A 15,257-nucleotide genomic window follows, 5' to 3' on the forward strand; every position below is an offset into this window, starting at 1 on the left:
CACTTCTCTTGAAAGTATCAAGGTCATAATAGACAAAGAGTAAGTAACTGTAGAAAAATATGAGGAGACTAAGAAGAAATAACAAACTGTTAAGGTGTGATCCTAAATAGGATGCTGGGAATGAAAAATGACATTAATGGAAAAACTGGTAAAATTCAAATAAGGTCTGCAGTTTAGTTTTTTTTGTGGTACGCGGGCCTCTCACTGTTGTGGCCTCTCCCATTGTGGAGCACAGGCTCCAGACGCACAGGTCCAGCGGCCATGGCTCACGGGCCCAGCCGCTCCGCGGCATGTGGGATCTTCCCGGACCGGGGAACAAACCCATGTCCCCTGCATCAGCAAGCAGACTCTCAACCACTGTGCCACCAGGGAAGCCCTGCAGTTTAGTTTTGATAAGTAAAACGTCAGCATTAGGGATATTGTATTATATTTCCTGTAAGTCTAAAATTAGTTTGAAATAAAATTAAAATTTATCAATTAAAAAATAATAACATATACTACTGGCAAAATAGAAGCTATATTTAGGTATAACTTTTCCACATGAAAATTGTGGCAGCAGCTATCACAGGCTTTATATTAGTTCACATCCTTTCATCCAACGATTCCACTTTAAAAATTTATAGTAAGGAAATGAAACTGTTTACTGGAGAATTATTTTTAACAGCAAAAAATTAAAATCTTTATGTCCAACAATGGAAAAATGGTTAAATAAATTAAAAGATTACCATGCAGCCACTAATATGTTTTTGAGAAATATCCAGTGACACATTCCTAGTAGAATGTTCAGTGAAAAAAGAGAAATACGCACCTGTGTATATAGTTTGGTTCTGACTGATATAATCTACACTGTTTGAAGGGGGGAAAAAATCAAAATACAGTATGTACACTTCTCTCTTTCTAAACTTTCCCAACAAAATACATATTATTTCAAAATACAAACGGGAAGGTTTTGCTTATTTTGTGCTTATAAATTAAGGGACAAATAAGTTTTAAGAATTTTGGTTTACTACTAACTTTTCTATTGACATGAGTTTGTCCATGGGAAGTTATAGAAACAAAATATGGGTGAAGGGAGTCAAAGTGAATAAGCTTCCAGTTATAAAATAAATAAATTATGGGGATGTGAAGTTCAGCATGGTGACTAAAGTTAATAATGCTGTACTGCATATGTGAAAGTTACTAAGAGAGATCTTAAAATTTCTCATCACAAGAAAAAAATTCTGTAACGACGTATGGTGACAGACTTTAACTAGACTTACTGTGGTGATCATTTCACAATATATATAAATATTGAATCATTATGCTGTACATCTGAAACAAATATGCTGTATGTCAACTACACCTCAATAAAAATTTTTTTCTTAATTTAAAAAAGACATAAGCCTTCCTCACCACACCCTGCACGCATTGCAGATCTGTGACTAAATAAATGATTGTTGCTGTTTTAAAAAAATAGAAGTTGTTATGGAAATGGGTATCGAAGTAACCCAAGCCACTCAAAGAATTTGAAGCCTAACAGATATTTGCATTTGAGCCTTAACGTGCAACATTTAAAAAAAAAAAAATCTGTGATGCCATCTAACTTAATTGTAACCAAGCACAATCTTGCTTCAAGATATTTTCTTCAAATATTTACACTTAAAAAAATGGATAATATTCACCTACATTTTCTAAAACAGTTCTTTAACAGAAGTACAAAGTTAATAAACACTTTCCTAGGAAATAACTCTGGCTAATGTAAGCACCACAGTTTCAGAGAGCAGGCACACATTATTCAACAATACCTGGTAGACTTCCCGAGTGGTGCAGTGGATGAGAATCCACCTGCCAATGCAGGGGACATGGGTTCGATCCCTGGTCTGGGAATACCCCACATGTTGTCGAAGCAACTAAGCCCATGCGCCACAACTACTGAGCCTGCCCTCTAGAGCCCACGAGCCACAACTACTGAGTCTGCGTGCTGCAATCACTGAAGCCTGTGTGCCTAGAGCCCGTGCTCCACAACCAGAGAAGCCACCACAAGGAGAAGCCTGCGCACCTCAACAAAGAGTAGCCCCCACTCGCCACAACTACAGAAAGCCTGTGCGCAGCAGGGAAGACCCAGGGCAGCCAAAAATAAGTTTTAAAAACAACAAAAAAAACAGTAACTGGTTAAAATAATTATCCAACATGGAATTTTTAAAGTCTCCTAAAACTGTTCAGAAAGATATCAAACACAACAGTAAGGGTATAATGGGTGCTAGACTGGGATCCAGAAAATCCACACATTTATTTAGCTACAAAACCTTGGGCAAGTCACTTCTGAACTTGAAGTTATTCACCCTTCACACCTAAAACACAAGCCACAGTCATATTTTAAATATACTTGCACTTCACGGTTCACTGCATGTACTAAATCAAGTGGTTGTCACAAAGACCTTATACCCCATTTTACAAGTAGGTAAACTAAGGTTAGGTGTGGTTATGCAAGGTTCCCAATACAGCCCCACTTATTATTGATGGAGCTGTAATTAGAAGTTGGGTCTAATTACAAAGCCTATGCCCTTAAGCTATATCACACTGACTTTTTAAATGATAACAGTATATCCCCACTACCTGAAACAGATTTGAAAGAGACACTGAAGTATAGAGATGTTACATGAAAAAGTAAATATACACATACATACAAAACATGACATAAAATGAAAAACTATAATTAAAAGCAGTGGCTTCCAAAATTCACAGTAAATAATTTCCTTACAAAGCGTCCTCAATTCATTCCAGAATATATGTCATTCTTATCTGTGCACATTAGAATTACCTGGAGAGCTTTTTAAAATGTATTACTTCCAAGACCCATCCACCCAGACCAACTGACAAAATTTCGCCTTTTAAAAACTCCCCAAGATCTGGAACTATCAATTGAGGTGTTTTGATTTAAAAACTATGCCCACAGAAGTAAAACATTTTGAGTTCGAAAAAGCTCTAGTTTCTAACTTTTATAATACCAAAGATATCACCCCTCACTTTATTTTTTTTCTCCCTGGGTCCAATGTTGGAAAGATTTTTATCTATCAAACTGAATTAAATAATAAAGTTTCTTTTTCCGGTTTTCTATCCTTCCAAATGCCAAACAGCTTACAATACGCATGAGAAACCTACCAAGTTAATTTGATTCCACTAATAACAAAGAATCTTTACATTTTGGGTAGCTTACCATCTTAGGATCCAAGATTGAGAATCAGCAGTCTGGGTAAAATTATCTCTCATTTTAGAAATGAAGAAAATGAGGCTCAGAGAGGTTTTGCCAATGCTTTAGTTAAGAACAAGGCAGAATCAGCATTGAAGTCTCTTGCTTCAATCTTAAGTCATTTAAACTACTAGTCCAGGGCTCATATCAATATTATTATTTCAGAATGCTAAAACTACAGAAAAGATTTGGGGGGGCGTAGTATTTGCCCAAAGATACTCTTATTTTTTATGATATATGACCTCTTCAAAATATAAGTGGGGGCAGAGTTTATTTAGCCATAGATTTTTCTTTTCATGTAAATAAAATTAAATTTAATAAGTCTTCTATGAAAGATACACCTCAAATATCAATTTTTAGTGGTAACAAATATGTAGATTACCTTATAGTAATATGATATAAAGGGAAGGAAAAATGGATTAGTCATACCAAAAATATCTGGATTCAATTCTGGTTTTGAAATTGAATTATTTGCAAGAAAATTTATAGGTGCTTTGGTAGTTGTTTCACTTATTATAAAAAGAACAAACATTTTAGGGGAAATTTACTATTTCTGTAAGGCCAATGCCAAATAGCTTATGAAGCATGAAATCATCCAGAGTTAATTCAATTCCAGTAGCAAAGAATCTTTACATTTTGGGTAACTTTTTGTTTTAGTACTCTAACTCCTTGGTTTCAGAACCCCTCTACACATTGAAAAATTACTGAGGACCCAAAAGAATTTTTATTTAGATAGGTTATATCTACTGATATTTACCATATTAGAGATTAAAACAGAGAAATTTTTTAAATATTTATTAATTTCATTTTAAACAATAATAAATCCATTACAGATTAACATAAATAACATTTTGTAAAAAATGGCTTGTCTAGCAAACACAAAAAAATCAGTGAAAATAGTGGCACTGTTTTACATTTCTGCAAATCTCTTTAATGTCTAGATTAATCAAAAACTGCTATACTCTCATACCTGCTTTGGCTTTCATTCTGTTAAAATATGTTGTTCCGGTTGAAGAATATAATCTGGCTTCATAAAAATTAATAGTTGAAAAAGGGAATATTTTAATAGCAAATTAGAATAAATGGGGTTATATTTCTTTGATACAATACCAAAACTCAACAGTTGGTATTTTCTTTTTTTTTTCTTTTTTTTTTGCGGTACACGGGCCTCTCACTGTTGTGGCCTCTCCTGTTGTGGACGCGCAGGCTCAGCGGCCATGGCTCACGGTCCCAGCCGCTCTGCGGCATGTGGGATCTTCCCGGACCGGGGCATGAACCCGTGTCCCCTGCATCAGCAGGCGGACTCTCAACCACTGCGCCACCAGGGAAGCCCGACAGCTGGTATTCTCTTAAAGGTTTGTTGCAATGTGGAATCTCACTCCTTATCACTGACTTTTTTGAACTTTGTTACATTAAAATCTATTAGCCTTATCTTGCACTTTGAATGAATCTTATCCATGCATGATTTTATGACATCATACATTAGTTATTTAGAAAATATTGGTTTCTTTGAATTACGCACATCTTCCAAATGTTGAAAAATTACACAATATCAAAAAATCATATTTATTAATACCGCCACCCACCAGAAAAGATTTTACGTACTGGGAAGCTGTCAAGATCATGATGGCAGGTTCAAGTTGTTCAAAATTTTAACTTTGCTTGATAGCTCAAATTTCATCGGTGGCAAGAAATACCACCAGTTGTTTTCCTTGAAGTGGCAGGTGCACTTTGTTCAATTTTGAGGAACTGTCTATCAAACAGCAAAGACTGAAGAACTCGTGTGTGGCAGACAGACTTTAAAGTAGCTTCCATGATCCCCACGCCCTGGTATTCATGTCCTGTGTGATTCCCTCTCTTGGAGTGTGCACAAGACACATGACTTGTTTCTGACAGAATATAGCAAAAGTGACAGAATGTACATGATTTTTTGTATGTGATTACATTACATAAGGCTGTAATGCCATCCTGCTAAGGATTCCCTCTTCCTTGTGTGCTTCGAGGAAGTAAGAAGCCATGTTGGAAAGACCCACCTGGCAAGGAGCCAGCCAAAAGCCACTAAAATTCTGAGACTCTCAATCTGACAACCCTTAAGGAACCGAATGGTACCAATAAGCATGAGAACTTGGAAGCAGATACTTCCTGAGTTGAGAGCTTCAGATGAGACTGCAAGCTCAGAGCCCACACCTTGAATGAAGCCTTTAGGGACTATGAAGATATGACCTGACTCCTGACCCACAAAATCTGTGAGATAATAAAAGTAGGTGTTTTTAACCCATTAAGTTAATAGTAGTATAAACCATGGTTTGTCAGTCATCCTTTCAAGTTAAAAATGGTCTTCTGGGTAGTTTAGCTCACAATTTAATCACACTAGTGCTTTTCCTCAAGATAATCATACCTCAGACACAGTAATACTTTATGCACACCACCCATTTCATCACACAAAATATTTTAAAAGACACATGTATCCAAGGGTAGAGAGTTAATAAAATTAATAACGTTTTAATTCTTCATCAAGGGAACTGAGTATGACTGGAATAATTTTTATTGTGAGTGCAGGGTGGTGACTAATACAAAAACTCCTATTCATACTAAGGAACCAGCAGTTTACCCACCACTGCTTTTGCATCATCAGTGCAAATGTCAACACAGTGAAAAAAGCAAATAGTGTCTTTGTGTTATTGTGACAATACTGTTGTTCCAAAACCTATAAAAGAGTCTTACAGGAACCCCAGGGGACTGAAGACTACACTTTGAAAACTTTCACACTAAGGCAATGCTTCCATTTTTTTTTAGAAGTATACATTTACGTACAATACACATGCATTTATATACAAATACAAATAAACTATGGATTAGTCTGGATTGAAATCCCAGATCTATCATTTGCCAGCTGTGTGACCCTGAGTGAATTATTTAAATTATTAAATTTAATATTTAATTATTGAAATTCACTGTGAGCCTCAGTTTCCTCAACTATAAAACAGAGAAAAATAATAGTGCCTACTTCATAGGAACATTTAAGAATTAAATGAGATTAATTCATGTACAGCATTTAGCACAAAGCCTTGCACATATTAACAACTCAGTAAATATTAACTATTAGTTTTTGTTAAGAGTTATTTAAACTAACTAAACTATGACGGTATGTTTTCAGAATAAAAAGCTCCAGTAGCCTCTTAGCAATTTTCCCAATTAAGAACTAAGAACATTTGGCCCAATTTACAATCTGAAATAGTTTGCCATTATGCAATATTCATTACTGATTATACTTTTATTCATGTTTTGATAGCACAGTTTTCAATACTGTACCTATTTAATTTAAGCATATTACCTAATTTAAAAACAGGCTGAGTAGTTTGTTACTGCAATTATTACTTGGGTACCAGTTGAGCTATCATAGAGAACGTGACATTTTCTGATGCTGATTATGATTCCATTAGATGATTGCCCATGGTAGTACAGAATTTTAACTAGGCATTGTTGATACTGATAAATAATATCCAATGTATCCCTCAGCTGGCTGTGTAGTTTCAGAAACACTTACAGGTTTAGACAAAGGCTGAACAATAACAGAACTATCTGAAGATCTAGATTCAGGATGAAAATTTACTGGCGAGGCAGGCACTGGATTTGATGTTGGGTTCGTGTAGTGTTGACTTGTAGGCTTGAATGCAGCAGTAATACCTGTATTTTAAAATTATACAACACATTGAATATATTTCTATATAATCAATGATGTCAAAATACTTCACTTTAAAACAAAAATAGTACAATAATACTGTACCTCGGCTGAGCGCACCATTCTTTATTCCCCTTGAATATGAGCTGGGGTTTACTCTATTCAAAATATCTATAAAAGATTACATTTATTTTAAAATTCATTGTTTGAATGACATATATATTAAGATAATAGAAATCATACACTGAAAACAAACAGATTCCTAGAAGGAGAATACAAGTTAACGCTGACTTATGAATATAGGTAATTTTAAACGTATATATCTTTATCTACTAAAGAAATAAGATTATGCATCTTAATTATCTTATAAAATAAGAACAATCTTTCTAACTGTAATTCAAAATCCAAAAGCCAGAAGTTAAAGATTGATAAATATGACTACATATAAGTCAAACCTTCTGCATGGCAAAGAAATAGTCATATAATTGGCAAAAATTTTCTAAACATATATTCATATATAACTATAATTGAAGTATATATCTTTCTTTGAGTGATGAAAGGGCTATACACACACTCAAGTTCCTATTACTCAAAATCAAACCCTGTCTAACATCCATATCCAATTCACACCCTTATAAGCCCTAAAGTATCATTATAAGGGATCTCACTGGATTATCTGCACCATTACTGAGTCCTGAAAGGGAAACTATCAGAGAATACAGACTGCAATGAACATACAGTTTACCAGAATACCTTACAACTTAAGGGGCTTCAAATGTATCACTATACCAGAAGTCAGAGCATAATATGACTTTCAGGATCAGTTTAAAGTTCTTAATTGCAGTTTAAAGTTCCTAATTACAGGTTTTTCAGTAATCAAACTAAAATTTAGAAGAGTAAGGATTGCCTGAAATTGTTGGTTAGAAAAAGGTAAAAGCACAAACACCATACCTCATATAAATTTCCTTTTTTCCCCTCGTAGTAGAAAGGAACCAGCTCCCATAAAATAATTCTATAAAGTAAAGGGCCATATAAAAGTAGGACTGTTTTCTGAAAATGGCAATGCAGTGCTCTATACCTAAGTACTAGAGATGTCTTAAAGGAGAAAAATCTGCTCAAGCAACTTGACCCCATTTTCATTCAGAAATTCAAGATTAAGTATTTACTCAAACCATCAAAGAACTACTGCTAAAGTCCTTTTGGTGTTTGTATTCTACAAAAGTTTGTACCTTCCTTTCTGGCAACTGTATATAAACATTTAGCTCATACTCCATATGTTAAAATATTTTATGGCTTATACATAAACAGCAATAAAATCATTTAAATTGCATCTTAAGAGTACACAAAAGAAATTCTTCCTGGTCAATCCCCTTCTGACAGAATTATTTTAAAACTAATATATGTTATTCCAGTCGAATACTGTTAACAGTCATCTACAATCAATATAAATTCAACTTAAATCTTAATTGTCATCTTTTCAATAAGAGAACTTGAGTAACAATTTTGCAATATGCTAATATTCCAGTATAAAATAATCACAGTGGCAAGAAACAGTAATTAAGAGAATATATAATTATGTTCCACTATCATCAACAAGCATGCCATCACGCCTAGTTCAATTTATAATCGAAGTGGCACTCCACTTAGAACCTCTAGGAGTTATTATCAATCTGCCACAAAAAAATGCTACTGAGAATTCAATTGGTTAAGCTATTCTTCCTCTAATAAAACTGACTAAAAATGCCATTCCAAGTTTAGAGGCAACAGAAGGAAGAGCCAGGCCTTCAGAAAATTTTAAAGTAGTCTCTTAATTACACTTCTATGCACTAACTTGGTAAGAAAACACTAGTATGCTGGTTACATTCTTTGGTAAATTCTCCTGACTTAAACAAGCAAATAAACATGTAAATGCAATGGGAAGGGATCTATTTTCTCTTTCTCTCCTGAAATTTGTACATTATTTCTCTGTACTTCTATACATTTCTGAGTGGACGTTTTAACAAGTGTCGTTTGTCTTTAACATTGTAACAATGTCAAATCGAGTTACTCTAACTGAAATCATTCACCGCCTATATATTCTGTAGCTATGTATAGATGACACTGCAATGAGGCAGCTGCTTAGATGTAAGAACCCCTACCTGAGACTAACCCAAATTTATTTAGTGTATTCTGACATTTTAAGCAAAATATTCTAAACTCTTCTGTTTCTCAGTTTAAAAGAGGAAAAAAAAAAAGAAAATGAACAAAAATATAAATAGGTTTACCTGGCTCCACTAAAAATTATGATTTCTAATATGAAAAGACCTCCAGTGTCACCAGCTAATCTTAGTCCGTTTCTTTTTCTCACATCTGATATTTCAACCTCTTACCTCCTTCCTTAAGTCCCCAATCAAAACCCTGACTCTGAAATTCTTACTGACCTCCCACCCAATCTGTCATCCCTAACTCCCTACAGAGGAACAAGAACTTAATACCTATAAAACAGTTCACAAGTTTTTCTATTAGAAACAGTATCTTACAAAACTGGGCTTCACTAAAAGTAAATGCTCACTTGAAATTGCTGGTTTTGAACTTGATATCTCTCCAACAAAGATCGGCTCATCATCATCATCATCATCAACCTCTTTTACTTTCTTCTGCCATGGTTCCAACTCTTCTTCTTCACATTCCATAAAGAGTTCTGCCATTTTTGATGTATCTAATTTTCAAAAGGAGAGAAGCAAACCTTATTTTCAAAAAGAAAAATAAATACATTTTTTGTAATACATAGATCTACTTTAATAATCCTAATAGCAATTTCTGAATTGATATTTATAGTTAATACATGGTAGTAACAATGAGAAACCCAGAGCTCACTCTCTAAGATATAAACTAGTGAGATTTAGATAAAGAGATGATAGATAGGTAGACAGATAGATAGACAGATGGATGATGGTTGATAGTAGTTCTTTACAGTGGACAGAAAATTTGGGAACAAAGTCAGTTTCAGTTATATGCCTAGAATATGATTGTATCTACAAAAAAAGATTGCACCTAACCATTATCCAAAAAAAAAAAAAATGTACTAACAAAAGGCAGATAAACTAAGAATAAGAGGCAACAGGTGGGAGATATAACAGAAAAACTGAATCAAATTCAGGAATGCCAGGTACACAGCAAAGCAGGGATGAGGTGCTAGGCTAAAATAAAAGAACAAAGTAAGGCATATTCCAACCCGGGAAAATTAGACATTTCCCACCTGAAGAAACAGACCAAAGAACATACAGTAAATATCACCACCCTAGAAGTTCTGACCAAGCACAGACCTCCTAGGAAGCATTTTAGTGCCTCAGTAATAGACAACCAATTAGCACCAGAAATTTTCGGAAAACCTCGTCTTTCAGACCAAAATCAATAAAACAGATAAAGAGTCGTAAGGAAAAGAGATAATGCAAAAAGCAAGACAAATACTAGAAAAAATATAACTAGCATTTTTAGAGATATGAGACAAAAAAGGATGTTATAAAAAGTAATGTTCAGAAACAAAAATAGAACTAAAAATACGATAGCCAAATTTTTAAATTCAGTTAAAAAAACCAAAATGTCCTCAAAGATGGAACTATGAGAGAAAAAAAAATTTATATATACATACATACGTACACACACACAAGTATATCTATAAACAAAACAGAGAATACAAGGTTGTTAGAAAATCAATTTCAAAAGTACAACACTCACCTAATAAAATTTATAGAAAGAGAACAGAGAAAAAGCAGGGGGTAAGTTATCAAAGAAATAATGTAAGAAAATTTCCTAGATCAGAAGACAAAAATCTCTTGGTTGAAAGATCCCACTAATACTCAGTACAACAATCAAGAAAAAAGTTATACCAAGACATATAATTACCAAATTTCAGAACAAAAAAGATAAAGAGAATATCCTCAGATCTGTAGGGGTTGGGGGGCAGAAACAGATCATATAGAAAAGATCAAGAGCAATAAGAACAGAAACTAAAAGACAGTAAAGTAATACTTATAAAATTCTTACCAGAATTATTTTTCAATTTAGAATTCAAACTTTTCATCAAGTGTGAGAGTAAGGACCAGCAACATCACACAAGATTTACTTCCCAGGCACCCTTTCTCAGGAAGCTACTATACAATCCACCAAAACATGAGACTCAGTCAAGAAAGAGGAAGACACAGGATGAAGAAAACATGGCATTCACAATACAAAGTCCCAGAACAACAGAAGTTCAGTAGGCCTAGAGAACAACCAGTCCAGACTAATTCAGGAGAACAGTACCTTCAGGAGTAATGTCTCTAGGAGGCCAAAGAAAAGATGATTAAAGTATAAACTTTTAGACTACCTGACAAGTTTTACAGTATAAAAACCTGAATTGAGAGGCTCTTGAGAGTGTGAGAAGATTTAGCTATAGACTTCAATACAAGTTAGCAAATTAAAAAACATGAAAAGTATTAATTGCTGGGTACACCAGAAGAAAGAAAAAAAAATAAAAAGAAATGTATCCTCTCATATGCTATTCTATATATAATGGCATATTAATAGCATATTACCATGCTTGTCAGTGAACAGTATTTATATGGTCATCATAATGAAAATATCAAATATGGATTTGATTTTTTATGTTAGGAGATACTTAGAGGGAAGGAAGGCGTAGCTGTAAGAAAGCATAAATCCTCATGATAAACATCATTAGAAAATGATTAAAACTGACTATGCAATAGACAGCACACATATATATGTGCATAAGCACTCTTCAAGAAACTGAGGTTAAACCCCTTAAAGCCCTTTTAGGTTGTCTGATTTTTTAAAACTATGTATATCTATATTACTTTAAGCTGAGGTGGAGGAGAAAAAGGAAGAGTAAGAGGAGGGGAGGAGGGAAAAAAGAGAAACAGTACTGAAGGTCTAAACTAAAGTAACAGCAATGGAGATGGGTACAAGTGATGCTTAACTAGATATATAAAGAGGGTATATATAGCTATATACCATACATATATATATGAATGGGACAGTGTGTGGGCGCTAATTCACTATGACCAGTTTCCTTAAAGGAAGAGCAGATCAGGGGACTTCCCTGGTGGTCCAGTGGGTAAGACTCTGCACTCCCAATGCAGGGGGCCCAGGTTTGATCCCTGGTCAGGGAACTAGATCCCACATGTATGCCACAACTAAGAAGTCCATATGCTGCAACTAAGATCCCATGTGCCTCAACTAAGACCTGGCACAGACAAAATTAATTAATTATTTTTAAAAAAGAAAGAAGAATAACAGATCAGGACACAGATACACGTATTAAGGAAAGACCCTCTGAAGACACAGGAAGCAGATGACCACCTATAAGCCAAGGAGAGAGGCCTGGAACAGATCCTTCCCTCACGACCCTCAAAAGGAACTAACCCTACCAACACCTTGATCTTAGACTTCTCGGCTCCAGAACTGCGAGCAAATAAACTTCTGTCATTTAAGCCATCTAGTCTATGATACTTTGTCATGGCAGCCCTACCAAACTCATGCAGAAGACAAAGATCTTCCTTACTCTTTTTAGCATGGTACTGCCATTGTCAATATATACAGGATATATTGTTGAGAAAAAAATTTTTGAAGATACATAACAGCTTTACAATTTTTTTAGAAATAATTAATTTTTGTCTATGCATAAAAGAAACATACGTGACTATGCATACCAAACTAATAATAGTAGCGATCACCAGGCACAGAGAGAAATCATTTCATTTCTACTTTACTCATATTTTAATTCACATTATTTGTTTTTATGTGAGCATTTGCTACCTTAACAATTTTAAGTGTTTTTGTTTTTAAGAAAATGCGCCTACCTCTCAGCCTTTCTCCTGATGCAAAGTTATTGGTACAAAAGCCACATACACTAGTATCAGTAGTGGCAGCAACACTTACTTTTTGGCTGAAAAGGGTTGTCGCCAATCAAGTTGAAGAGCTGACTTTCTGTAAATTGTCATTTAAGTACTGACACAAGATATCAGTCAATTTTATGAGTCACTTTAAGTAAAGCCAAATACTGAAATGTGAAACTTGGGGTTTAGAAATTCTTGGATCTAATTTTGATCATCATGTGACTCCACACAAGGCAGCAAGTTATATCTCTTTTCCTTCCTATAAATAAAGATACCTAGTATTAAAGTGGATTTCATTAAATTAAATATACACATACTTAATCATTTTTCCTGTAAAAAGCTCAATTTTTAAATTTGATAAGTTTAACATAAACATTTAACTCACTCTACATAATTGGTTCTTTCTTGAATGAACCCAAATTTAATAAGTAAAATGGTGATTCTATTAAGCTCTTAATATTTGAAGAAGTCTGAAATTATTAAATTACAAATAGTTTTTTAAAAGCATCCTTGTGTAAAAATGAATAATTGCCTCATAATGTACTATTTTAATAAATCTGAATTTTTCAGATGCTAAGTGACATTAATCTTTAACTGTTACCTATTCTTCACATTCCATAATACAACATAATCTTAAATAAGTTTTAGTTTATATTTCTCTGGGTTTTTTAATCAATGAAACTTAAAAGGAAAAAATTAATTGGATATAGTACTTCATCATAGATTAATTCATTCAAAAACTAACTATTCAAACTAATCATACTCATTGCTTTCTGTATGTAAGGTAATGTACAAAGTTCTAGGGAAAAAACAAAGATAAATAAGTCACAGTATTTGCCTTCAAAAATTTATAATATAATATGTTTATAATTCAAAACAAATGCTTTTAGAATAAACATGTAAAAATTTGAATTGGGGCTTCCCTGGTGGCACAGGGGTTAAGAATCCGCCTGCCAATGCAGGGGACATGGGTTCGAGCCCTGGTCTGGGAAGATCCCACATACCGCAGAGCAAATAAGCTCGTGCACCACAACTAGTGATGCCCGCGTGCCTAGAGCCCGTGCTCCGCAACAATAGAAGCCACCACGAGAAGCCCACGCACAACAAAGAGTAGCCCCTGTTCGGTGCCACTAGAGAAAGCCCGCACGCAGCAACAAAGACCCAACTTGGCCATAAATAAATAAAATCTATTTTTAAAAAATTGAATTGCCTTATTTAAAACAAGAATTTGCTTTCTGGATTCCCACACATACAATAGCAAAAATTTTTTTAAATATACAAAATTTTTTAAAACTGCTTTACTTATAAAGGATAAAAAGTAAAAAATTAGATGACACACACCTAAAATATTAAGATACACAGCTAATACAATCTTCACATTCCTCTTTATTCTCAGGCTGACAAAAGCTAGTTTTCCTGCTTTTTAATTTCTAAGTTATTTGGATTGAATTAGTCCACAGGAAAAAAAATTATTATTTTAACCTCAGAAGTTATTGCTACAAATGTTTAAATTACTATTACAAGAGACTCTAGTGAATATTGTGTTCAACTAAATTCACCAAGTTATGAGGTCTCTTTAACTCAATTATTTGAATAGTTGTAGCTTGCCCCTAAACTAACATCAGTACCTAAGCAGATACATGACAATTCTTGCTCAACATTAAGGACCTCCTAGTACCAAGAATACAGAATATTCTCTAAGAGCCTTAATTACACAGCTTATGAGACTCACATATAACATTTTTGTTAAGTGATCATATAAATATCATTTAGCAAAACTTTAAAATTAGTACTCAATTTACAAATATTCAATTAATAAATGACCTGTCCATATGAACAAGATATCCACTGCCTATGACTATAAAGATGACTTTAAGATAACCTACTTCAGAAGCCTGAGGATCACAGTAGCTACTTAGGAACCTCAACTGACACACTAGCAAACACACTAAAAAGCTGGCAATTAGAACTGTAATTCAGCCAAAAGCTGCACTGTGTAATACAGTAGCCACTAGCCACAGGTGACTATTTAAGTTTAATTAAAACTAAATAAAATTTAAAACTCAGTTCCTCAGTTTCACTAACCACATTGTAAATGTTCAAAGTCACATGTGGCTGGTGGCTACTGCCTTTGACAGTGCAGCTACAGAACATTTCTACTGGACAATGCTGGTCTAAAGAGTCACTGCCTTATTTCATTCTGGTTAATAAACACACACTTTAATGGATTCCTTTGGCATGTCAGCCACTGGAACATGCCAAAACTATCACAGTCAAAATCTCTCAAGTCACCACTTCAGAATTTTAGTGGTAAGGCATGGAATTCTATGAAGGTTAAATCAGCTGCCAGTGAAGTGAAATATCCAACAAAGGTATGCAGTGGGGATCTCAAAGCTCCAAAAGGTTTCAACAGCTTCTGCAGCTCAGAGGTGGTTCCAAAACAGCCAGAAAAAGAGAATACACTACACTT

General features: G+C 34.3%; 1 protein-coding gene and 1 non-coding gene across 3 annotated transcripts in view; one reads left to right on the forward strand and one right to left on the reverse strand.

Moving 5' to 3' along the window:
* Window positions 1-13,039, reverse strand: part of ZNF280D (zinc finger protein 280D) — a 97,434-nt gene extending 84,395 nt beyond the window's left edge. Inside the window, exons 1-4 of one of the 2 annotated variants that reach the window (XM_065871181.1) lie at window positions 12,998-13,039; window positions 9,463-9,604; window positions 7,017-7,082; window positions 6,777-6,916 (exon numbers count right to left, since the gene is read on the reverse strand). In XM_065871181.1, coding sequence (XP_065727253.1) covers window positions 6,777-6,916; window positions 7,017-7,082; window positions 9,463-9,598 — 342 coding nt within the window. In that variant the 5' untranslated portion in view covers window positions 9,599-9,604; window positions 12,998-13,039. Of the gene's footprint in view, window positions 1-6,776; window positions 6,917-7,016; window positions 7,083-9,462; window positions 9,610-12,830; window positions 12,853-12,997 lie in introns of those variants that run through there. The other variant, XM_065871182.1, reaches the window with a different exon arrangement.
* On the forward strand, window positions 11,989-12,061 carry TRNAG-CCC (transfer RNA glycine (anticodon CCC)). Its single transcript has one exon. It is a non-coding gene; the product is annotated as a tRNA-Gly (tRNA).
* Window positions 13,040-15,257: the final 2,218 nt, after the last annotated feature.

Source organism: Phocoena phocoena, chromosome 2 (assembly GCF_963924675.1).
Source record: "Phocoena phocoena chromosome 2, mPhoPho1.1, whole genome shotgun sequence".
In the NCBI taxonomy this organism is placed as follows: domain Eukaryota; kingdom Metazoa; phylum Chordata; class Mammalia; order Artiodactyla; family Phocoenidae; genus Phocoena; species Phocoena phocoena.